This window comes from Anoplopoma fimbria, chromosome 2, assembly GCF_027596085.1.
Source record: "Anoplopoma fimbria isolate UVic2021 breed Golden Eagle Sablefish chromosome 2, Afim_UVic_2022, whole genome shotgun sequence".
Lineage (NCBI taxonomy): Eukaryota > Metazoa > Chordata > Actinopteri > Perciformes > Anoplopomatidae > Anoplopoma > Anoplopoma fimbria.
Window position 1 is genome coordinate 3,405,236 of NC_072450.1, and position 24,125 is coordinate 3,429,360.

The 24,125-nt window shown below is 40.4% G+C and overlaps 1 protein-coding gene across 1 annotated transcript in view; it reads right to left on the reverse strand.

Moving 5' to 3' along the window:
- The window catches only part of iqgap1 (IQ motif containing GTPase activating protein 1), a 55,940-nt gene that overhangs the window by 14,030 nt on the left and 17,785 nt on the right, over nucleotides 1-24,125 (reverse strand). Inside the window, exons 3-21 of the mRNA XM_054608317.1 lie at nucleotides 19,312-19,468; nucleotides 17,772-17,849; nucleotides 16,379-16,455; nucleotides 14,109-14,176; nucleotides 13,620-13,733; nucleotides 12,348-12,526; nucleotides 11,719-11,806; nucleotides 11,478-11,635; nucleotides 11,311-11,395; nucleotides 11,052-11,215; nucleotides 9,542-9,702; nucleotides 8,181-8,305; nucleotides 7,032-7,195; nucleotides 2,845-2,935; nucleotides 2,537-2,704; nucleotides 1,572-1,714; nucleotides 1,299-1,469; nucleotides 1,131-1,214; nucleotides 455-526 (exon numbers count right to left, since the gene is read on the reverse strand). Coding sequence (XP_054464292.1) covers nucleotides 455-526; nucleotides 1,131-1,214; nucleotides 1,299-1,469; nucleotides 1,572-1,714; nucleotides 2,537-2,704; nucleotides 2,845-2,935; nucleotides 7,032-7,195; nucleotides 8,181-8,305; nucleotides 9,542-9,702; nucleotides 11,052-11,215; nucleotides 11,311-11,395; nucleotides 11,478-11,635; nucleotides 11,719-11,806; nucleotides 12,348-12,526; nucleotides 13,620-13,733; nucleotides 14,109-14,176; nucleotides 16,379-16,455; nucleotides 17,772-17,849; nucleotides 19,312-19,468 — 2,347 coding nt within the window. The remainder of the gene's footprint in view (nucleotides 1-454; nucleotides 527-1,130; nucleotides 1,215-1,298; nucleotides 1,470-1,571; nucleotides 1,715-2,536; nucleotides 2,705-2,844; nucleotides 2,936-7,031; nucleotides 7,196-8,180; nucleotides 8,306-9,541; nucleotides 9,703-11,051; nucleotides 11,216-11,310; nucleotides 11,396-11,477; nucleotides 11,636-11,718; nucleotides 11,807-12,347; nucleotides 12,527-13,619; nucleotides 13,734-14,108; nucleotides 14,177-16,378; nucleotides 16,456-17,771; nucleotides 17,850-19,311; nucleotides 19,469-24,125) is intronic.

Consider the following 24,125-nt stretch of genomic DNA (forward strand, 5'->3'; position numbering starts at 1 on the left):
ATGACTTCACGTATGTCAGAGAGCTAAATGACCCACAGGACAGACTGAGTGTCTGAGGACGTCTCAGGGGAAATCTAAGGCTTTTATTAGAAAACAACGCAAATCGTTAACTTCACACTAGATTCTTTATGACGGACAATTAATAATCCATCGTCTTGGTTCTTCAAAATTTTGCAACACCAAAATCATCAACAAAACCTCAAAATCACTCAAACAGATCTGCATGGAGATTCTGCCTTTTCCTTTCTCGACACGTTTAAAAATACATTAAAATCTGTTTTTACAGAACAATCTGCCTCATCTTCTATATCCTCCGATTCCTGTATTTTTTTTTATTATTTGTCCCTTTGTGTACTTGTATATGAAACTTTATATTTTGCATCTCAATGATACTTTCTTGTTAAATAAAGGATAAAATGATATGTAAAAAGGGTTTTAAGCTTTGAATACTCACGTGATCTTGGAAGTACTTTAGACGATCCTTGTATTTCTTACGAGCTTGGTGCATCCGAACCATCGACTGGATCTGAGAAAGACAAGAACAAATCCTTTAGTCTCAACTGTGTCTATACTGCTGATAACAATGAGATGCAACGAGTAGCTAAGCTAAACTAAGTGAAGAAAAGATGAGATAAGATAAGTTAAGTTTGGTTAAGATAAGATAAGATAGAACTGTATTAATCCTGAAGGAAATTCTTGTGCCAGAGATTTATTAAAGATTACAACAGAAGAATAAAAATATAACCATATATGAACAATAGAGTAACAATCATTAAGTGTAAAATAAATAATACTGACACCAGTGCAAAATAGGACAGAATAGCAATTAGAGTAATTAAATACATACAGTAAACATTTTACTTAAATAGAAAAAGTGGAATACAACAACAAAGATTTAAAACTAGCGTAAAAATATAAAGTGTATAAGAAGTAAAACTAGCACCAGTGTCTAATAAAAACTACAATATAAAAAATAATATTGAGCATGATAGAGAGTGATATTGAAAAGTAGCAAAAAGTTATATTGCATTTGGTTTATTATTGTTGTCAGAATAATAATCTGATAATATATCTGATATTAATAATCTGATAATATTCAATAAAAAACAGATATTGCGTAATCGTTGTACCTTGACGGCCTCGGCACTGTGGTCCTCCAGATACTGTTTACGTTCTTTGAACTTCCTCCTCTGTTTGTGGCCTTTCCAGTGCGCCTGAGAACAAAGAGATTATGAGTATAAATCCTTTAATCAGATATGATGTTGTTTCTATGATACCTGTGTCCAGGTGTATCTCACCTGTATGCAGGTGACAGCAGGGTCCTGGGACTTCAGGAAGTTGATCCGCTCCTTTTGGCCGTTCCTCACCAGATATCCACGGCAACGGGCCTGCAGCTTGGCAATGAGAGACTCGTTGGCCAGCCACAGCTGCTCTCGATTGTAGGCCGTGGTTACCCCGGAAACCACCGACTGACGGGGATAGCATTAAAAACAACCAGTTAAACACGGCTTTAAAAAAAAATAAAAAAAGCTACGGGATATGCAGCGCCGCTCACGGAGACTGTGACCCACCTGGATGTCCTCCTTGTTGAGCTGGGAGTTGTTCTGCAGGAACCCCTCCGGTTCCACCCAGGTTCCCTCTTTGGTCTGCAGGTTGTAATAGTAGTTGTGTCCTCCCTTCACCCAGTGTTTCACCCACTCACTGCCGTTATCGCCTGGACAGACGGCAGAACAGAATGCACGTGAAGAAAGTGGAGGTACAATGATTAGCAAGAAACATCTTCGATCCATTTTAAAAGTATTTCAGTAAGTAGTTCTAATCAATGTACTCCTGTGGATGTATTTTTGACAACTAAAAAAGTAAATATCAATTGAAGTTTACGCTATATTCAGAATATTTTTGCTGTTTACATGACAGGAAACTGAAGCCGTTATGCTCTCTTCAAAGCAACCAGACTTCATGGACAAAAACAGTCATTTTTACCTTGCAGAACAGAGGAGTTTCTGGTCTACTTCTTCCTCCATTGGCTAGTTTGTTTGAGGTATTTTGTGACTTTGGTGTTTTAAATGTTTAGTTCTGATTCACCAAAGTCACAAAACCCCCCACAAACTAACCAACCAATCGAGGCAGGAGTAGACCATCATGTGTTCTGTGAGGTAAAAATGACTGTTTTTGTAAATGGAGTCTGGTTGCTTTGAAGAGAGCGTAACGGTTTCAGTTTTCCGCTCAGAAAGGTCTGTCTGACAGCAAAGTAAAGAATATTCTAAATATAGCGTTCACTTAAACTGATACAGATTATTCTGGTGTCTAAAATACGTCCACAGCAGAACATTGATTTGCTCCCGTGCTGGTTCTCTCTAAACTCCATCTACTGTAGTAAAACACTGACTATGGAGAAGAACCTCATACAACCTCACCTCAAAACATCACAACTCTCCCTATAAAAAACACTAAAAAGATGCATCATAAATGCCCATTATCTGATGGCATTCACAAAATAAATGAAAATATATTCATTTCTAAACTTTCTCCTCACCCTCTGTCTTCTTCTGGTCTCTGATCTTGGACAGGTCCTCCTGGTAGTTCTTATTACACTCCGAGGTGACGCCGTAGAGTCCGGCTCCGGGGTTTCGCAGAGCCGCCAGGGTCTGAGCCGGATCGCCGCTGTCCACCGCCTCGTTCACGGCCTGGATGGCCTGAGAGACTGCAGATACAAAAACACAAAAAAGAACATCAGCCCTTCCTGCTCCTCACACTGTCCTAACCTCCTGAACACTGTGTAGAAGGTGGGCGGTTAATGTTCTGTAGTCTCTTGTATATTAAATGAAATGAGATGAGCGTTACACTGTAAGGCCTCCTGGGTGTCCTGGTTTGCCCTCAGAACGGCGTCCTGGATCTCATCCAACCACAGCACAGCAGACGGGTCCTGGGTCTCCTGGAGGGACACGAGACAATGTGGTCAGAAACTAACAGCACACACACACACACACACACACACACACATCTTTGTTTCCTCCTCTAAATGCTGGAGCCTCAATACGAAGTTGCACCTTTTTTTATAATTCATGCAAACTCATAAGTGAAAGACACACTATAGCTAAAAACTAGCAGAGTTTGAATTCAATTTAAAATCAGGGCTGCAACTGACGATTATTTTTATTGTTGATTCATCTGTGGATTAATTTCTCCTTTAAAAAGTCATATAAAGTTTAAAAAGACATCCTCAAATGTCTTTTTTTATCCCAAAACTCAAAGATATTCAGTTTAGCTGCCACAGAGGAGCAAAGAAACAAGAAAGTATTCATCTTTAAGATGAATTACACTTCCTGAAGTCAGATAAAAGCGTCTGCTAAATGACTGTAATGTAAATGTAATGTAATGTAAGATACTGGAATCAGAGATTTTAAATAATTGTTAAGATAATTGATCAAAATAATTGCCAACAAACTTAACGGATGACAACTTATCGATTAAATCATTGACGCTTCACTCCAAATGTAATTCTAACCTGAGGGCCGGTCTACCAAATCATGAAGTGTTTTTTTCCTTGTTATCATGTTAAAAAAATCTTTATAAGGAGGGACTGACACGTTTTAAGCTTTTAACTGCTCCTGTATAAACTTGAACATGCTTTCACAGCAGCTACATTTAGCCAGATTTCCATTAAAAACACACAAACAGACCTAAAAGAAAAAAAAAGAAATGTCACCAAAAGATGTTTAAATAGTGCAAATGTCACTTTATTCCATTTGCTCTCCAAACCAAGACCTCAATGCTGAATTCAACAGTTTAATCATGAACTGCAGTGACACCACTCTGCCTCCGGATGGCGCACTCTGTCTGTCTCTCTGTGGAAGCTGTTTAATTCTTGCTTCTGCTGCTTTATTGACTCATTTTGGTTTCGGCCTCTTTTTGGTGTCCCGCCCCTTCATGTTGTGCTTCAGGGGCTGAAGAGAGGAGGTGTGTGTGTGTGTGTGTGTGTGTGTGTGTGTGTGTGTGTGTGTGTGTGTGTGTGTGTGTGTGTGTGTGTGTGTGTGTGTGTGTGTGTGTGTTTGTGTGTGTGTGTGTGTGTGTGTGTGTGTGTGTGTGTGTGTGTGTGTGTGAAGAGGTGGGCGGGTCAACTGATACCCGATCACAGAGGAAGATTTCTTATGCAGAGGGGAGGGGACTCAAAGGAGTTCCGTCTGTCTAGTAAACAGTTGTACCTGAGCCAGCGCTGATTACTGTGTAGTGTGTCTACACTGGGTGATGTGATTGTTATGTGGGTGTGTGTGTGTGTGTGTTTGTGTGTGAAGAAGTCCCTGCAGCTGGGGATAGACGGGTGTGGTTGCCGGAGATGGAGGGGCGTAGGCTCGGTGGAGCTCATCAGACGTTAGAGTCACATTATGGAAATAGAGGAAGTGAGAGCTGAGGGCTTCTGGGTAGTTTGAAATTCAACCGTCTAAACTTTTATTTCCTCAGAAACCATGAGCTCATTCATCTGAGCAGAGACGTGTTCAGTCCCAGTGGTTGATGGTTGAACTGAAGTGAGGGGAGGACCAGGTCTATCTGCAGCAGACTATATTTGGGTTTGTGAGTCAGTGGAGTCTGAGCAGGACTTCCTGTTGTAATCTAGACTCAGAGCTCAGTCAAAACCAACTCCTCTCGCACGATATTAGAATCACCAGTAGACCTCTAGGTGTTTCTAAAACATTCCGGGACGTTGTCTGTGATCTTAATCCCAATGTGAATCTTCCATGTTTTTAATTTGTCAAGAAAAGATTCAAACTTTCCGCAAATGATTGTGTGACAAAGTGATATTTCACAAAACTAGTCATGTTATAGACTCTTTTTTTCCCCTTTTTTTTTTTTTTACGTGGACTATGTGTGCCATCATAAAGGAAAGTTTTGACGGCATTTTGAGGGTTTCAAATTCATGAAGCTCATCTCGCTACGCAGCATAAAAACACCCATTCCCAAGAGGATTTATGTGCCAATGACATTTAGTATCACTTGTTAGCAACCGTCTTTTTTATGGACACGTAGAAGATCCTAAATTCACCAGAGGGGCATTTACTGACCTGAACAAATCTTTAAACTCTCTTAAAGGTGTGTCAGGCATCTAACTTTGAAACAATAGAAGTCTTTTAGGACTCATTCCTGCAGAACTCTGAAGCGACACAAAGAAGTTAGTCACAAACTGAACTACAGGTGAAAAAAACAAGATTTTCTCTTCACTCCTCTGACCTCACATGGCCTGGAAACACACCTCTAACACTCCATCATCAGGTCTCTCTCCTCTCTACGATCTGTTCCTCTCTGACGCTGGACCTTTGAACGGCAGCAGGAAGTCCCCACTGACCTAACTACTTCCTGCGTCTTTAGCTAATCGCCTCAAACAGCCAACCAGAGACCGGTGTGTGGTTGTGTGTGTGTGTGTGTGCCAGTGGGTCTGGCCCATTTAATATAGTGGTCAGATTTTTGCCCTTTTATGGAAGCAAACGACTGAAGCTTGTTATTTCCTTTGACTGTGACATCGTCAGGAAAATAGTTTGCCTTTTTTTTTTTCCTCTCCTGTTTTTGAACTTGATTTTTTTATTTCTGGGTGCCGTTCAGAAAGTGTGACGAGTTCCCTGCATGATGCATTCAAGGGTTTAACTGATGGCTGTTGGCATCTGAGACCGCGTGGGCAACAGCCAAATATTTTGGAATCTAAGCGTGATAAGAGACTTCTCTTTATCTGTATTTACACGGGATAAAAACAGACTGTGTGTGCTATGGGTGCACTGAGAATTGTTCTATTTAGAGAGTTTGTTCTTAAAATGGAGAGCGAACGTCTCCAGTTTATGCTCTTTAGGGATTTTCACTTCTGCACTCCGACCTCACCTACAGCTCCGCTCTCCCACGACAGGAAAACGACCCAAACATGGTCGTCTCTCCGTGACATCGTATGCAAACGTACTGTACAGACACACATTCATCAGCTCGCCACAACCAGGAGAAGATAACGCAGGCAAATGAGTCAGAGAGAGCAGCAGAGAGAGGCGGAGCTCTACAGATGAACATGTGTGTGTTGGGTTAAACCTCAGAAAGCTGAAGAGACAGAGAGAGAGCAGACAGACCGTGTGTGTGTGTGTGTGTGTGTGTGTGTGTGTGTGTGTGTGTGTGTGTGTGTGTGTGTGTGTGTGTGTGTGTGTGTGTGTGTGTGTGTGTGTGTGTGTGTGTGTGTGGTGTGTGTGTGTGTGTGGGGGATGATCAGACCATGACATCAGCAGTCTGGTCGCGTGTCATGAGGTCTGATTCATATGGAGCCGTCTGCAACCACGATGGGTTCATGAGATCTCACGGAGCTGTGACCACACATCGCCATGACGATGGTGCCCGATTGTTTAGACGTCATACATGAACCAAACAAATGTAATATCCTCAATAAAAAATGTCTTACATTACTTTCCTTAGTTTCAGTTGTTAACTACACAAAAAATAAAAATAAAACTATCAGCGAACTACTGCAAAATGTAGTTAAACTACTAGTTTACCTGCATGTAGTTTACTATTTCCCAGTACTGCTGATATTTTTGGGTATTTTGTAGTCAGCAGCAGAAATGGGAGCTCACTTCCTGAACTAAACCAAATATTGAACCTCAAACAGCTGCATATTTTCAGCGCCTCACATCTTCGAGCCTCCTTTTACCGTCACAATAACCAGATTCATTAGAAACCTTAAAAAAAAACGCCAACATGTGTGATATGTTTAGTCATACTGACATCTTTTTAACTGTATGAGCTGCAGTAAAATGCGTTTTGTAGTCTGGATGTAACTGTAGCCAGCTGCTGTTTGCATGGCGTGTTTGCAAGTCGCTTTGGATAAAAGCGTCTGCTAAATGACTGTAATGTAATGTAATGTAATGTGTTTGCATAGCGCTCACCTGAATACCAGACACACATGAAAAAGCAAATCACAAAAGGAAGCACCAGAGTCCACTTCACAGTCATCCAAACCTCAAACATATCTATAGACCATAAAGGCCGTGTATGTTGTTCTGTCTTACGTGAGCTTTCTCTCTGCGGGCCTCCAGCAGTAGATCGTGGTAGTGCTGAGCCACAGACATGTCCACGTCCGTGAGCTTGGCGGAGGGGTTCTGCAGCATCGACAGGGTCTTTGTGGGATCCCCTTCATCCAGGGCCTCGTTGATCAGTCCGATGGCGGCAATACCTGCACGCGCAGACAGACGAACAGGTGGACCGATTAACACTCTGGGAGTCTATGATTAAGCTTGTCTAAAATGTATTTATTATATTTCTTCAAGGGAGTGCAGTTAGTGACAGTATGGGCTCCATGGTGACGTAGCTCTGACAGCTTGACGGAGGAGCAGGAGGGGGCGGGGCTTACAGAAGGTGCGATTGACCGAAAAAAAGAAACCTAAATTGGCCCTCTTCCTCCTAGACCAGTATGTAATATGTATATTTTATTAATGAAATAGATTGCGAGACGTAGTTTTACATCAATATATGAATTAGCTCTGGTGGCTAAAACAAAGCTAGCTCACACTTTGGCTAACGTTAATTGAATGTAGCATGTTAGTTGCATTTTTCGAGTAAAGTTTAAAAATATTAAATAAATTAAAAATAGTTGCTTCTTTCTCTCACTCGCTCCCCAAACAAATGTATGCTATTTGTGGTGGTGCTCATGGGAGATGCAGTCTTTATACAGAAAAACTACTGCTTTTGTCCACAGGGGGCGCCAACATGCACCACAAAATGAAACTTCCTTGTAGTTTAATTTAATTTAAATAATGCTTTTGGAATGAAGCAATGTTACTTTTAAAAGTACTGGTATGTTGTTGAAAATATATATTTTGGGGTTCATGGAGCCCAAAAACATAAACCATAACTGTAGTTTACAGTATTCATATTTTTTAAATATATGTTATACTTACTACTGATGGAGTATTTGTTGTATACATTTATAAATGTTATTGTTTTGAGTTGTTAACCATTAAACCCTGAGCAGGTCATCTGTCAGCACACTAACTATTAGCTTATCTGTTGACTATATAAACATTTAACTTGATGAAGATGTAATCTGGATCAATCGCTGCTGTCTATGTAAATAAAATGTGTGGTTTGGAGTCAGTGTGAAGATACATTTCATAGAGGTATCTGACACATTTGGGTGTAGACCGATGTGTTTCTCTTACGTTCATGCTCCTCCTGCACCGTCAGGTTGACTTGGTCGACGCAGGCTTGGATGTCGTTCCAGGTGAGGAAGTCGCAGCCCTCCTCTCTGGCTGCTGCTTTCAGACGCATCAGTTCATCCATGTACCTGAGGAGTACCATAACGCATCAAACAGCCGGACACGGTGCATTCAAGAAACACAGAGAACCCCGGGACATCCCCAATATCCTTCATCCACTTCAATGTTAATGTTTAAACACGGGAAAAGCAGCTAAAAACAGACAATAGAATCCTTTCATATTGCCAGAAGCCGTGTATAACTTTCCTGTGTGTAATGTTCAATGTCACAAACAAGGTAAGTAAACACTGAAAATGTTTTGGTGGTTTCTTTTTTTTTTTGTTACCTATTCAGTCTCTCTTTCAAACTCTCCACACAGAGTTGGTGATTGTTGGCAACAGTGAAAAGGCTTAAAAAAAGTTTTTGATGAGTTTATTTTGTTTCTGTGCAGTTTGAATGAAGTGTGTTTTTACAATGATCTGTCAATCTGTCAGTTTCTGTCAATGGCGTCTGGTAGCTTTGAGGAGTGTTTATAACAGCTGTTTCTTTTCATATCTAGCTTGGTAGATTAAGGTTTAATCTGAACCAAACCAGAGTTGGTGATTGTTAGAACAGAGGAAAGAATAACAAGGATGTTTTTGTAATGTTTAATTTCGCTTCAGTGCAGTTTGAATGAAGTACGTTTTTACAACGATAAGTGAGGTAAAATGATTTGGTCTGTCGATGGAGTCTTGTGGTTTTGAGAAGCGCATTTTCTTTTCACATCCATCTCTGTGAATAAAAGGTTTATTTAGAGCAGACCACAGTTGGTGATTGTTGGAACAATGGAAGACTGGAAAACACGCAGTTTTATTTTGCTTTGGTCGAGTTTGAATGAAGTTAATAATCCAGTTTTCTGGTGGCTTTGAGGAGAGCATTTAATGGCTGATTCTTTTCACATCCTACTTGGTGAATCAATAGTTTATTTCAACCAAACCATGATTGAATATTGTTGGAACAGAAGAACCAAGAAGGTTTTGATGAGTTTTATTTGTGTTTGGATGATCAGATAGGTAAAATAGCCTTTTCTGTCAATGGAGTATTGTGTCTTTGAGGAAAGAATTTTAAAAGCATGGTTTGAATGTTAATAAATGATAATATTTTGTCAAAATCACTCTTGATATTATTTCTTATATATTCATTTAATTTGTCCCAAAACAAAGCCAGATGTAGATGATCCTGGTGTGTGTGTGTGTGTGTGTGTGTGTGTGTGTGTGTGTGTGTGTGTGTGTGTGTGTGTGTGTGTGTGTGTGTGTGTGTGTGTGTGTGTGTGTGTGCACGCTAACCTCTGTGCATATTCATCCTCCACATTACTGAGTCCGGTGACGGAGCTGGCCAGCTGCTTCCAGAGCGCTGCTCTGTCTCCGACGTCCATCGCCTGGTTCATCAGCACCACCGACGACAGCATCTCCACGGCAACAAGCAGCTCGGGGTGGGACAGCGAGCCCTGCGGGACAACGGGATAAAAATTAACCTCATAAGCCAAACTGACAACGACAACAACAGGAAGCAAACGATATGCTGATGATCAATCAGAGGAAACACGGCAGAGCTGGAGCTTCAGAAACCAGATCAGAAGCAACTGAGAAGATTATGAAGACGTCAGTTATGAGAGATGAGGGCAGTATGGTTTTAAAAATAGTTATTTACAGGGTTTCCAAGACTTTTCCAGGACACTTTTATGACTTAGAGGCTCATTTTTATGACCATACATTCTCTGAATAGTCTATGTATAAGCGAAAAAAATTACAGTTTAGAGAAAAAATATGTATTTTTGAATTTGGGGTCAACTGTCCCTTTAAATTATTGTATAACCGATATAAATTGTTCTCAGTCCATCTTAACGGAACCACATATGCTCTATTATTCAGGTGTTTGAGAAGCAAATATCCCTGACTTTTCCAAAGCTTTCTGGGTTTATTTTATTTTTTCCTAAACTTCTCCAAGCGTGCACATTGCTATTTTCAAATTACATGACTTTTCCAGGTTTTTTTGTGTGTTGCCTTCCCAGAAGTAAAGTCTTAAACTAACCCTTATTTCCATTAATGACTCTATTTCATAAAATCTGGAAAAACAAAAAAAGGCCCATCAATAGTTTCCAGAGCACCGGAGGATGTCTTCAAATTGCTTGTTTTTTCCAAACAACACTCCAAATCCCAAATATATTTAATTTGCAACAAGATCAATAGAAAATATGAATAAATCATCAACAAAAAGCAGCAAATGTTTAGCATTCAGGATTCATTTTCTGTTGATCCTCTAATCAATTAAACTTCACAAAAGAAATAAGATGGTGGTTAAACTTTGTCTACTTGAAGCTGAATATAAAACTGCTCTTTCAGGAAATCCATTAATGGACCAAGCAAGCAAAGTTGTAATGAAGGATTGTTGCAATGTCTGACTATGGAGAAACTTAAATGTATCGTAAAGGGGAAATACAACAAATGTCAAATTTCAACATATTTTCTCAGAATATTACACCCTTCCCGAGCCACCATGAAAATGATTTCTTTTGTTGTAGCATTGTGACGTAAAATATGAGAAAATAAAAAACATTTGCATTAAATATGTGTGTCATTGTTTGGAAAATTAGGCAAGAAGGTGGTATCTGTAAATGAAATAAGCTTTGCTAGACACAGACTGTACAAACGTCAGCGATGGTAAAGATGTTTACGTTTTTGGGTCAACTCGTCCTGTAATTTAGCCTCAAAAGCCACACGATCACATGTGTTTATTTGTGCAAAGAATGAGGCAGTTGTGTGTTTTCTGTGTGTGTCTTTCTTGCTGTCTGCATACCTCCGGGCTTTGCTGCTGCAGACTGAGCAGCTCTCTCTGGTAGAGGTCTGCAGCACTCGGGTAGACGTCGGGCAGCTGAGCGTCGGGGTTCATCAGCTCCTCCACCGTCTTCTCCGGGACGCCGGCCCGGACGGCGGCGTTGATGCGTTCCACTGCCTTCAACACTACACACACACACACAATAAGACGGCGGGTTACTTATAGGAGCAGATACAGACGTAGATATGGACACAGAAGACATGAATATGTATGTGCGTACTCTTCAGGTAGCCTTCTGCAATCTGATTGGCCACGTCCACGCCGCTCTGCAGCTCGTCTTTAGTCAGGGCTTCTCCTGGAGACGCCTAAACGAGGAAGAAGTAAAGTTAAGATTACACAGAGGAGACGGAAAAGCAGACTTGTCTTTGTATGCACACTGATCCCTACCAGGTCTTTATTCTCCCGGTCGGCCTGCAGCTGCTTGAGGTACCAGCCTTTGTTCTGGACCTGCATGTTCTGGACCCCCATGGCTTTAAGGGCCTCGTATAACTTGTCCTCGTCGCCGCTCAGCAACGCCTGTTCGGCCTTGCTCAAGGCGTTGCTCACTGTAGGAGAAAAGAGTTAACATTGTTTTACTACCGCACCAGGGAAACCAAGATTAAAAACATGCATGTTTTACGTGACTTACCGTTGACCTTGTTGACGTTGCCCTGGATTTCCGCCTGGGTGAGAAGCTCATCGTAGATGTCTCTCTCTGCTTCGGCGTTCTCCATTTGCTGTCGGAGCAAAACAAAAAAATGAGGCTAAAATATAACAGCATTACGCAATATTTATCATCCTACTTCTCCTGCAGGACACCAGAGTAACAAATATCTCTTTCCAGACTTGTTGCCCAGCTACTGTAATATTTGGTCATTTTTTTGCTTTGCCTGTTTTTAAAATCACAAATCCTACTTCTATCTCTGACTGCAAGAAATTGCGGGCAAATCTGTCAAGAGGATGGAGTGGTTTTATTCCCATCTTCCATTCACCATTCTTTACTGTAGGTGCTGATGTAAATCTTGTTGCCCCAGGGGTTTGTGTCGGCCTCAGCATTTTATTCTGTACGACACCAAATTTTTCTCCCGCTTCAGGCTGTATGTTCGATTATTTTCTAATCACAAATGTAGACAATTGCTTGCCCTGTTTTTTTTTATTATATGGCCATTTTATAGTCTCTCACAGAAGATGTTTCCCCAGGGCCTCCATCCATCGTCTCTGGCCATCTGAAAGCTGTGCACAACATTCACCACGCAGCATTATTTGATTGCTTCTTACCCGTTTGCGTGAGTTGGCCACCTTATTTCCCTTGGCCTGGTACAGCGTGTCGTGGTACACGTGAGCGGAGCCGGGGTCCAGGTTGACCAGCATGGCGTTGGGGTTCTGCATGGCGGCCACCGTGCCCTCGGGTACGCCATGGTCGATGGCCTCGTTGATGGCGATCACAGCGGCATGTACTAAGGGTGGAAAAGGAGGTGGTGAGGAGATGGCTTCGGACAGATTTCGTGGGACTTTAATCTGGATTTATCTATTATTGATAGCTGATCAGTCAAAGTTAAACTTAATGAATGGTTTAAGATTTTGGTTGGGCTTTTTTATCCACTTTCTTGTCGAGAGTTAGATAAAAAGACGGATACAAATCTCATGTCTGTCTGTTAAAGAGTAACTTTTGGTTTGTGTCTCTCCCTAGAAATAAAAAAAAAAAAAGGTCTCTAGAACGTGAGAACTGGCTGGTTAGCTAGCTAGCATACTAATTCCACCATGCTTTCATACTACATGTTACAGCACATTAAAGGCACCACATAAACTACTAGGCTTGGTCTACGTTACTTTAAACAATTTTGCCTGACTTTAATGTTTTTAAATTCACCGTTCATGACAGCTATTACCCTTTCAATTAGCTTATGCTAATGGCTAGCATGATAACTATTGTTATGATTGTGGTAAGGACAGTAAACAGTTTAAAACTCCTAAAAAAGGATTTTGTGAATTTGAGTTTACATAGTCATTAGCATTAGCGCTATCTAGGTGGATTCATAGGCTAATTCAACGGCTCCCCTTCACTTATACGGTGCTGCAGTAACGATGCTAAACTCAGAAGAATTGGATTTTTTGAATGTATTGAGTACTTTTAATTGAATGCAGTTTGCCAGTGATGAATAAAAAACTGCTTCGGAACATAAAAAGTGAATTCTACTGCAAAATCAATGCAACCTTAAAGTCTATATACCGAGTAGAAGTGGAGCCATTATTTGGGGGATTTGTGGAAATTCAGTGTTACAACTGTAGCTATAATTATGTCTTTTCTTGTGTTATTTGTAGACTTTTCAATTGATTCTGAGAGAAGACCAATAACTGATAACTATGCGAGACAAGCTGAGGCAGTAAAATAGGACAGAATGGTTTCTTGGGTAAACAATTGATGGATTCCAAAAATATGACTGAATCACAGTGACCTCCAGGGGGTCGAGGAGATTTCTATCTGTTTAATAATGAAGGCATGAATCAGCTAAACTACATAATCTGCAATTTATCTCTCCCTCCTCTTACATGCAGCTTCATCCACCGACAGCTCATTGGCCAGGATCCCGCCAATCTTGCTGAAGGCGGGCATCTGGATCCCATACTTCTCCAGCTCACTCTTCATGTTGTTGATCTCCTCCTCTGTGACGGAAGACGGAGCAGAAGGAACACATCAATGCATGGAGCAGAGGGAGGGAGGAGGGAGGAGGAAGGAGGGGGAGGTGAGAGAATGTGGAGACAAACCATTCCTGTCCCATGTGTGATAATCAGATTTAGAAACTCTTGGACACAAAGCCAAACGGGAACTCAACAGACAGGAAAAGCTCCGGCAATTACTAATGACTTTCACATTTCCAGCAGCTCCTCCTGCTGGGAAAAAAGCCTCCTCCTGACACATTATAAACTCCACGTTAACTTTGGCAACATGGTGACATTTGCAGATTTAAGATGACATAATTGGGTTAACTGGGGAACAGAATGGGGAAAACAGATGCACAGACTCGTGTTCAAGCTTACCGGTGAAATCTACTTTTCCATACAGATCCTGGATCTGAGGGGCCAGGCCGAGCTTGAACAGGTACAGGCTGTAAAAAGAGGACGGAGACACAATGAATAAAGGAACATGGCAGAACAGGAAGAGAACAGAAAGAAATACATGGAAAACAAATCCATGCAGGGTTAAGCTCAGGCCTGGACATACAACCTAATTACCGCCATAAATAGAGGAGGGTAAGAGGAGTTCAAAGACTGAGAGGTCAGACTAAGTGAGTATCAGAATGCAGCCCTGTCATTTAAAGACAAGGAAACAGATGTTTCAACACTCTACCATCCCGCTAGTCGAGTCACTTTGTGAGGCTAAAGATTGTCGAGAGGCAGATAGGGGATGATTCAAACACATGCATTAGAATTATTTGATGTAATTTGTTTCCTCAACTTGTGGTATAAAGGGAGGTAAACACATAAGAAGTGGACTCATTATATAAGAAGTGGTCACAGTAATGTCACCCATTGGGTTGTGGAATACCATAATGTACTAAATGAACATCATGCTGTATTGAAGAAGACTTGAAACTAGAGATTGAGACCATAAACTCATGTTTACAATGTTTACTGAGGGAATAAATCAATGCCGCCTAGCTAAACCAATAAAACTGAGATGCCTTTCAGGAAGTCGCTATCACAATCATAAAATCTGTCCGCAGATAGATTGAAACACCTGACAAAGCACTCAAAACCTCCTCTGTGGGAGTTCACGCCCAAGAGGAAGAGGATAAGGAAGAAGAAGAAGAAGAAGAAGAAGAAGAAGAAGAAGAAGAAGAAGAAGAAGAAGAAGAAGAAGAAGAAGAAGAGGATATGGAAGAAGAAGAGGCGGAGGAGGAAGAAGAAGAAGAAGAAGAAGAAGAAGTCAAGAAAAAGAAGAAGAGAGAAGAAAAGAGAAGAAGAAGAAGAAGAAGAAGAAAAGAAGAAGAAGAAGAAGAAGAAGAAGAAGAAGAAGAAGAAGAAGAAGAAGAAGAAGAAGAAGAAGAAGAAGAAGAAGAAGAAGAAGAAGAAGAAGAAGAAGAAGAAGAAGAAGAAGTCAAGAAGAAGAAGAATAAAGAGGAAGAAGAGGAGAGAAGAAAATAGAAGAAGAAGAAGAAGAAGAAGAAGAAGAAGAGGAGGAAGAAGAGGATAATGAAGAAGAAGAAGAAGAAGAAGAAGAAGAAGAAGAAGAGGCCAAGAAGAAGAGGATATGGAAGAAGAAGAGGCCAAGAAGAAGAGGATAAGGAAGAAGAAGAGGAAGAAGAGGATAATGAAGAAGAAGAAGAAGAAGAAGAAGAAGAAGAAGAAGAAGAAGAAGAAGAAGAAGAAGAAGAAGCCAAGAAGAAGAGGATATGGAAGAAGAAGAGGCCAAGAAGAAGAGGATAAGGAAGAAGAAAAGAGAAGAAGAGGAACAGGAAGAGGAAGGAGAGAGAAGAATAGAAAAGAAGAAGAGAAGAAAAAAGGGGAAGAAAAAGAGCAAAGAGGAAGAGGAAAAAGAAGAAGTGAAAAGGAGAAGAAGTGAGAAAGAAAAAGGAAGAAGAGAAGAGAGTATGAAGAGAGGCCAGGCAGAAAGAGGAGGAGGAATGGAGGCTCTTGATACCAGAGACAAACAGAGCATCAAGTCTTGACCTGAATCCCACAAATTATGTGAAATATGTTTTTCTTGACTCGCTCTCATCAGAGCCTCTGTGCTCGCTCTGCTGCTGCACAGCTGTCAGTCTAAACTACCTGATGAAGTTCTGCAGTACAACCAATATTTTTAGATTCAAAACTTGCAGTTCTGTAAAATCTTGGCATCAAAACAACCCTGTGCTGATCGTTCCCTAATTAAAGCTGTTAACGAGCCTCTGTGGCATCTGGGTGTTACTGCCCTGTGTTTGGGCCAGCCATACAGCCCCTAGCGAAGGCACACACACATATATATATATATATATATATATATTATATATAAGCACACAAACACCGACACTGTGCCAAACGCCTCTGCATCCATTTAACCTGAGGTGGAACGCTCTTAAAACAAACCGCTCTGTGGCTTTCTGCTAAAAAACAGCAGCGCTCACCTCGTAAAAATAACGTCACAGGGTAGAAACACACTCAGACCTTTGACAACTCGTTCCAATGAATGGGGAATTCATGCTGACCTTTTAAAACACAATATCTGTTTGAGGCGTTTCAACTTCTGTTCTTTATACCAGAACTGTTTCTGCTGCGAAACCACACACAGACAAAGACAGAGAGACAGAAATAAGAGAGAGAGGGTGTACCTGAGTGCATGTATACAGTAGATGCAGCGTGGCATGTTCTTTCTGTCATATATGTCTGTGGTTTCTGGGTAGAAGATCTGAAACACAGAGGGGGGACATTGAGTGGATCAGGTTTTTTCGTGGTAGCAGCATGTCGTTGCGTGTCGCAGCACGAGTGCAGGAGTGATTCAGGGTTAGCGGCGCCGATCGGGGATTGCACAATGGAAATGTGTATTTCACACGCCCTGCCATCGTGTGAAGTGAAGAAGGACTTAGATTTTCTGTTGGAACTGCCAGTTGGGGATTGTTGGGGATGATTTTCTTTTGCACAGTTTCTACACAGGGTGGAAAATGTCTCAGGAAAATAACGGCCAACTGTTTTACTTCTTTTAACAGAACGGTCATTTACAAAAGGACCATTTCAACATAACTAACAAACGATTCAGGACTTGCATATCGACTGATACCGAGTACCGATCCAATACCAGTTCATTAAAAACTAAAATATTTTGGTTTTAAACTCTTTTAAAACATGAACAAACAAATGCAAAGAATGAATGCCATATATACTTTATTTTATTATCTAGTTTGACATTTCCCAGTGTAAAGTATTACCAAGTTGCTGAAATCTTGCTAGCTATTGTTTCAATAATGGTATAAGAAAAAAAACTGTATTTGGGACCAAATTCGTGTTTGTCCAATTTTTTAAGGGTTGATTTTTTTAAACAGCATAGCTCATAAAGCTCGCCTGAACTTTAAGAAGCCTTCATAAATCTCAAATAATGTTTTTTTCCTGTGATAACACTGCAAAGACAGAATCTGCAAAACATTTCTTAATCACAAGCTGTGTTTCTATTCAATTGTCAAGCAAATTTCCTTTGCTTGACGCTTGTTTCCTTAATCTATCTAGAGATCTGTTTTTGTGATAAAAAGGAAAAAAACTCCTCAAATGAGCGTTAAAAAAACCTTTCAAATGTTGCTTTTTCCATACAACTTTTCTAATGCGATACTTCAAAATGCACATAAAATATGAGAATGGAAACAGGGTTGTATGACCATGTGATGATTTACTTTGTCTTGTACAAAATTCAAGTTGATTTTCACACTGTGGTGAAGTCGACGCTATGCTTTGATTGCTATTCGGCAATATTGATATGTTCCTTGTTCCACATAGATTTAGTGGCTACATTTTTATTAATTTGCATCGTTGAACAAATGAATAATTACAAAATCTCAAGGAAATATATTTTTTTAAGAAAAGAAAAAAAGGATTTTCATTGAAGATTTCACTGACTGGTCCTGGAGGAACTCCTGACTGATGCCTGATATTTAATAAAATAAAGTTTATCACCACTCTATAAGTTCAGTTTTAGGTTCGTGTTCATGTGAGTGATGTCATCGGACACATGCTCACCTTTGGCAGTCCCTTCTCAGACATCGCGTTGAGCCACTGGATGACGTTGTCTGTGTGTCTGAAATGAAGACCGGTGGCCTGAAAGAGAGAAACCAAACGTCAGAATCAGAATCAGCTTTATTGGCCATGTATGCGTACACATGCATGGAATTTGACTCCGGTTACTTACGCTCACTAATACATAGAAACAGACAAATAAACAAAGAAATTAAGAAGGTCCAAGAACAAAAAAGGATAAACATTAACTATTTTTTACACAGAAATAAAGTATATATATATGAACATAAAAAAACACAAAAAACAACGACGAGATAAAAGTGCAAGGCTGCTTGAATAAATATCTAAACAATTTGAATTTAAAGTTTCCGGGTTATTGCACATGGATTTGTACCATAAAGAGGATGAATGATTAATGGATGCAACAGACTCAGATCCATTCACACCCACAACAAGAGCTATAAACTGTGGTCCCATTCATGAAACACTTGACCTAAAAGATGTCAGTGAGGATCCACGGAGGTTTGCAGAACCACTAATATCTCACAGTTAATATGTTCTTACTTTTTACAGCTCCATAATGGCCAAACCAACAGCACTCTGTTTCCAAAGCAGAGTCACATTGTGGATTCAAAACACTTCGGTATGACGAACGAACTCTTTGGAGCTTTTGATTGACACTTCCTGCTTTTTTAAAAGTTATAAACAGACGGCCCTGTCAACATCTGTAGTCTTGAAGATGGATTAAATAGCAGCACAGTGGGCCATGTGGTTTCTCTTTAGGGTGAACCATCCCTTTAAAAAGTGTTGCCTTTTGATGTACACTATTTGTCGTGATTCTCATTGTGTTTATTGTTATTTTATCTTCATAGTTTTGTATTTCAGAAAACCTACTGTGAGAGTTTTTTGGCCTACTAATGGAAATATTAAAAGGTCTGATAGTCCAACACTTTATTACTCATCTGGCTGTTGATGGTTCCAAATGGAAGATCTTTCCAATAACACAACCATCACGTTTTTATTGAGAACTAAAGACTGGATTGCTTTATGATTTACTGTAGATGTTTATTGCCCCGGAAGATTAGATTAACGATGTTTACTTCACTCACGACTCAAAGCCGGTGACGTTTTTAACAAGATTTGCAGTTTAATCTCTTTAACAACAGTTATTTTTAATAACTTCAATTCAATTCAATTCAATTCAGTTTATTTTGTATAGTCCAGAATCACAAATTACAAATTTGCCTCAGAGGGCTTTACAATCTGTGCACATGCGACATCCTCTGTCCTTCCCTCACATCGGCACAGGAAAAACTCCCCTAAAAAAACCCTTTAACAGGGAGAAAAAAGGAAGAAACCTCTGGGAGAACGACAGAGGAGGGATCCTTCTCCCAGGATGGACAGAATGCAATAGATGTCATGTGTACAGAATGAACAGCATATAAATGCATGCAACCATACATTTCACCATCTGACTGACAATCAGATTAAAGGGGACTCTTATCTTCCTTTGATGTATAAATACATAATGCATGTTTTTCACCTTGTAGCGCGTCTGCTCGCGGTCGTAGATCTTCTTGATGGAGACGGTTTTCGGGGCGAAGAAGTTGCCCAGTTTCGCCAAATAGACGCCGTTCCTCAGCCCCTCCTCCAGCTCCGTGGTGGGAGGCAGCTCCTCGTCCAGACAGGCCTCCATCCATCTGCAAAGGAAAGCACACAACAACATCATATATATATCACAATGAACACAAAGAGGAAAACATACATTCATGCTTAAATATAAATCATTGCTTCCCTTCAGGGGATAATTACTGCTGTTGAAACTTATAGCATTTCTTTTTTCTTTTTTAAAGCCAAAAAACAATCAAGACAGCACTTCAAAGGGGTTTTTAATTAAAAAGGGTGTCTTGGCACATGGAAATAGAAAATGCAATGACTACTAACTGACAAACCTAAAAACTCTTCCCAGTGTTGCCAACTCTTTTTCAATGAAAGTAGCTAGCATCATTAGCTCCAAAAGTTGCATAATCTAGCAAGAAAGTTGCCAAGTCATCAAAACTGACAGTCCGTCCCTCCCACAAAATTATTAAAATGTTAACATAAACAACTAACTATTGTTAGTGCTCACAGCGGTTTAGATGGCAGCTTGTAAAAGTGACGAGCAGTGAGTGCACCGGCAATATACACGTATTCAGGCCGAATGACATGATCGGACGCTCTTATCAAAGTTATTTTTTATTTTCTGTCAGGATGTGATGAGAATATCAACAAATATATCGAAAATATTTTTGAAGAAGATTACCAACCCTGCCTTTAAAGAGCAGAGTACAGGGAATTCATAACCAGCCCACTGTTCGGCTCATTGTCTTTAACCAGTGTAGCACTAAAGCATGGTGGAATTAGCAAGCGTGGCTACTTTGTTAATTCCACCGTGCTTTAATGCTACACTGGTTACAGAAAATGAGCCGTACAAAGTTGCCGCTCATCTGTGCAATAGCTAACTCATTTATTTCTTTGTTATTTCTTTTGTCAGAGCATTTGATTCATTGATTTCTGTCAGGATGCGATAAGAATTTCAACAAAAATATCAAAAATGTTTTGGAAGAAGACTACTTCCTTTAATGCAACGTGGCTTTATAAAACTGAATGGTTGGACTGCAATAAAATATCAGTTACATCCAGAGCTAAGAGTATGGATGTGGCGTGCACAAAGGAATATAAAGCAAAAAGTTGCTTTATATTCATTTAAATTAGTTGTGGTCAGATTAACAGCCTCCTATTTAAGAAGCTCCTCTCTTGACTAAATCAATATATTAATTGGTGGCCCCATCCTGTTGGTGAAAGCAAAACAAGATGTGGAAAAAGTGGGATAAAAAACTAATCTAAACATCGTTACTATCACTGGAATCTTAATTACTTGACTTTTCATTTAGCTTCACCAACATTTCCATAAGGCTTAACTTCCTGTTGATCGACTGATTGATTTGTCTGTAATTATAGTAAATAAGGAGCTCTGAGGGAGAATCATCTCCACTGGGTTTTAGCTTAAAGTGAATCCACAGTAAAAAGAGAATTGTACACATTATAACTCCAACATCTCATGAATTATTCTGCACCAATAAAACTAGCTGGCTGACGGCTCTGCAGCTCCAGAACAACACACACACACACACACACACACACACACACACACACACACACACACACACACACACACACACACACACACACACCCTGTCCTCCTGAACACAGAGTTCCCAGCATTCCTCATGTGTAACATTTCATTTCTTTTAGGTCATAATGTGGAGTCACATTCCTGCTGTGTGTCCGTGTCAGCTCTGGGCCACAGAGGAGACACGCTGAGCTCCCATACTGGGACCGGCCTGGTGGACTGGATTCCACCATCTTATGTCATCACCTACCAGTAACTATGGGGGAAGCTGGTCTGTTTATTTTGTCCCTTAAAATATAAAACTAGCATCTCCTTTCACTCTGTCAGAAATCAATCTGTTTAGAGTTTATCTAGTGGACCCACTTTAATTCATGCTGCCTCACTTATTTACATTTCCACTTCAGAAACCGACTACCTAAGAAGATTTCAATGGTTCTTTCTAGTCTACAGTGTAGAGATGTCGCCAATAATGCAATCGATACCAATAGAAATAAAATAACAAGATTGGCAATCCCCAATCCGATACCACCTTAAAAACATGCACTTCAACAGACACTCCTTTATTACCATCTTGTGCTATTGTCTTATTGATCCCTGATGATTTGCCTCAATATTACTTTTGAACCCATCATGATAAAGTGTCTGGAGCTTGAACGCATCATAATGTAACTGTATGGAACCTCCCTACGTTAGCAGTTAGCTCCGTTATCAGCGGGACTGAAGGGGAGAGACTCTGTGCAGTCTGCAATTAATCCGATATAATTCACATCCAACCAATTCTCATTTTTTACGGAATAGAGCTTGAACAGGGCTTAATGTTACTCATGGTAACCTCCGTAAGTTCAGCCGAGCAGGAGTGTGCTGCCAACCTGCTGCTAACAGCTAACGTTAATTAGCTCTCTGCTGATTTCAACATGGATTTGTCGCTCACAATGTCTCATGATCGTAAACATTTATTCTATCATCCCAGGGACGCCGTTAGTCTCAAGATGGGTTTTCCTTTAGTACGTGGGATCATCTCGAGGCCCAACTGACCCATTGCTAAGCCCCGCCCCCTGCGGCTAGGCTGTAAAGCTGTCAGAGCTACGTTACCATGGAGCCCACACTGTCACTAACTGCACTCTTTGAAGAAATATTATAAATTTTTTGGGAAAACTAAAAAGTGATTTCAGAGAGAAGCAGACAGAAGGAACTACAATATGTGTTTGAAGGAAATATCCAGGATGTCAAACTGATTAATCAGTGAAAACAGGTTAAAAATTAAAATGTAAAAGCTACAGATCAAAGTGTCACCCGGAGACAGAAGCTCACACAATTAAATTAAGGAAGAACACTTTCCCTCTTCATTATACAATCATTAAAAAAAACCTCTCAGATTAATGAGTATCACTGTTACACACTGTTTAACCGTGACGAACTCCAGATCCACTAAACCAGCCTGAAGGTGAAGAACATCTGAAACCATTGATGGGAGTCTGTGGATCAAAGACGGATAGCTGTCGGACGCTGGTCAGAGGTGGAAGATGCTATGCTTTAATTGGCCAGTCTGTGTTTGAGGGGCGGGACATGGCTAAGGGTCATGAACACCATATAATTGGACAACTGGGTCAGGGATCACTGCAGAAGAAGAGTTTTCTTACTCTACTTTTAGAACTCATCTGTGTGAATAGTGCAAAAAAATTGACTTCAGCTCTATTATTTCTTTATTGCCTGTTCACCTGTTTGCCTTTTCTTGTTTCATTTCATTACAGAGAAAAGATCAGAAGTGCCTTTTAATCTATTGTGGGACTGGTGTTCTTTGCCTGAACCAACATGTTTATCTTTAACATGGCTGCCTTCAAAGCAAAACATTTTATTTTATTAAAGACCACATTGTTTCCTCCCCATTAATGGACGCTGGTGTCTTGGCTGCTTTGCTCAGAATATGAAAAACCTTGAGTTTATCATCTGGAATTTCACAGTGTGAGGTCAAACATGGCCTTTTGAAGAAAAAAAAAGGCAAACAGCCACTCTCTTTTTATCTGCTAAGAAAACACTCCCTCTCTCTTCTGTAACTAAGGTCTTTGTCAAGCAACAACGAGGTTAACTATATCCTCACTAAGATTAAAAGATCCCTTTCCTCCTACAGACAGACCCCCACACACACTCTCCTTAAACACACACACACACATTTGTATTACAAACTTTTTGAATTCTTGTTAGGACATTTGGGCTTCGTACGAACACACTCACACCCACGCGTTGCAGTGCACAGGGCCGGCTAACACACAGCTGAAACAACTTCCCCGCCAGGAAGTCGTGACACGGGGTCTCCAGACAGGCCCGCTATTGAGGCGGAGGTGGCCGACCCTAAATGGTGCAGGGGCCTGGGCCTGCCAGCCGGGGAACAACCCCCTCCTTTGACTGGAGCAGTGAAAGGCTCCATAAAGGCTGCTCACTAATGGCTCTTTTATCAGGGCTGCACACCCTTTTTCCAGGCTAGCACAAACACAGACACACCCTCCACCCTCCACCAGGAAGAAACAGCAGCTATGAATGAGATTTGAATGTCGACAAGACAGGCATGTCTGCAATCAGCAAATAGCCACAAATATGAAAGCACTGCCTGGAATTAGTCTAAACAAATAGCAGATGAGAGATATGAAGGTGCCAGAACATCATCTGGGACAAGCTATATGAAGGCTAATGCTCATGTCATAATATAGAGATCAACCAGCAGCCAAGTGGAAACTAGAAAAACCGCCACGTGGTTGTTTGACTCCGCCAACCTGTCAGGTTGCAGTTTAAAACCATGTTCGTGCAAAATGTCATCAATTCACAATTTAATCCTGTAACACATTTGCAAGAAATTGTTCTAAATAGCATATCAATTCTTGAGTTATGGCCTGTGAAGTCACAGCGACCTTTGACCTCCATTTCTAATCAGCTCATCTTTAGTCCACTAAGACATTTGTGCCATATTTTAAGAAATTCCCTCCAGACATTCCTGAGATATCATGTGCATGAGAATGTGACGGACAGACAGACAAACCGAAAGAAAAATGTTTAAAATGTTGACATCACCCTCATTGTTGGAATTGCAAAACTATGATTTATGGCTGCAAATTTATCAATCAAACTAGCCAATTAAAAAGGTTCAAATTAAAATTAAAAACAGTGCATCAATGTTATGATATGAAATGTAA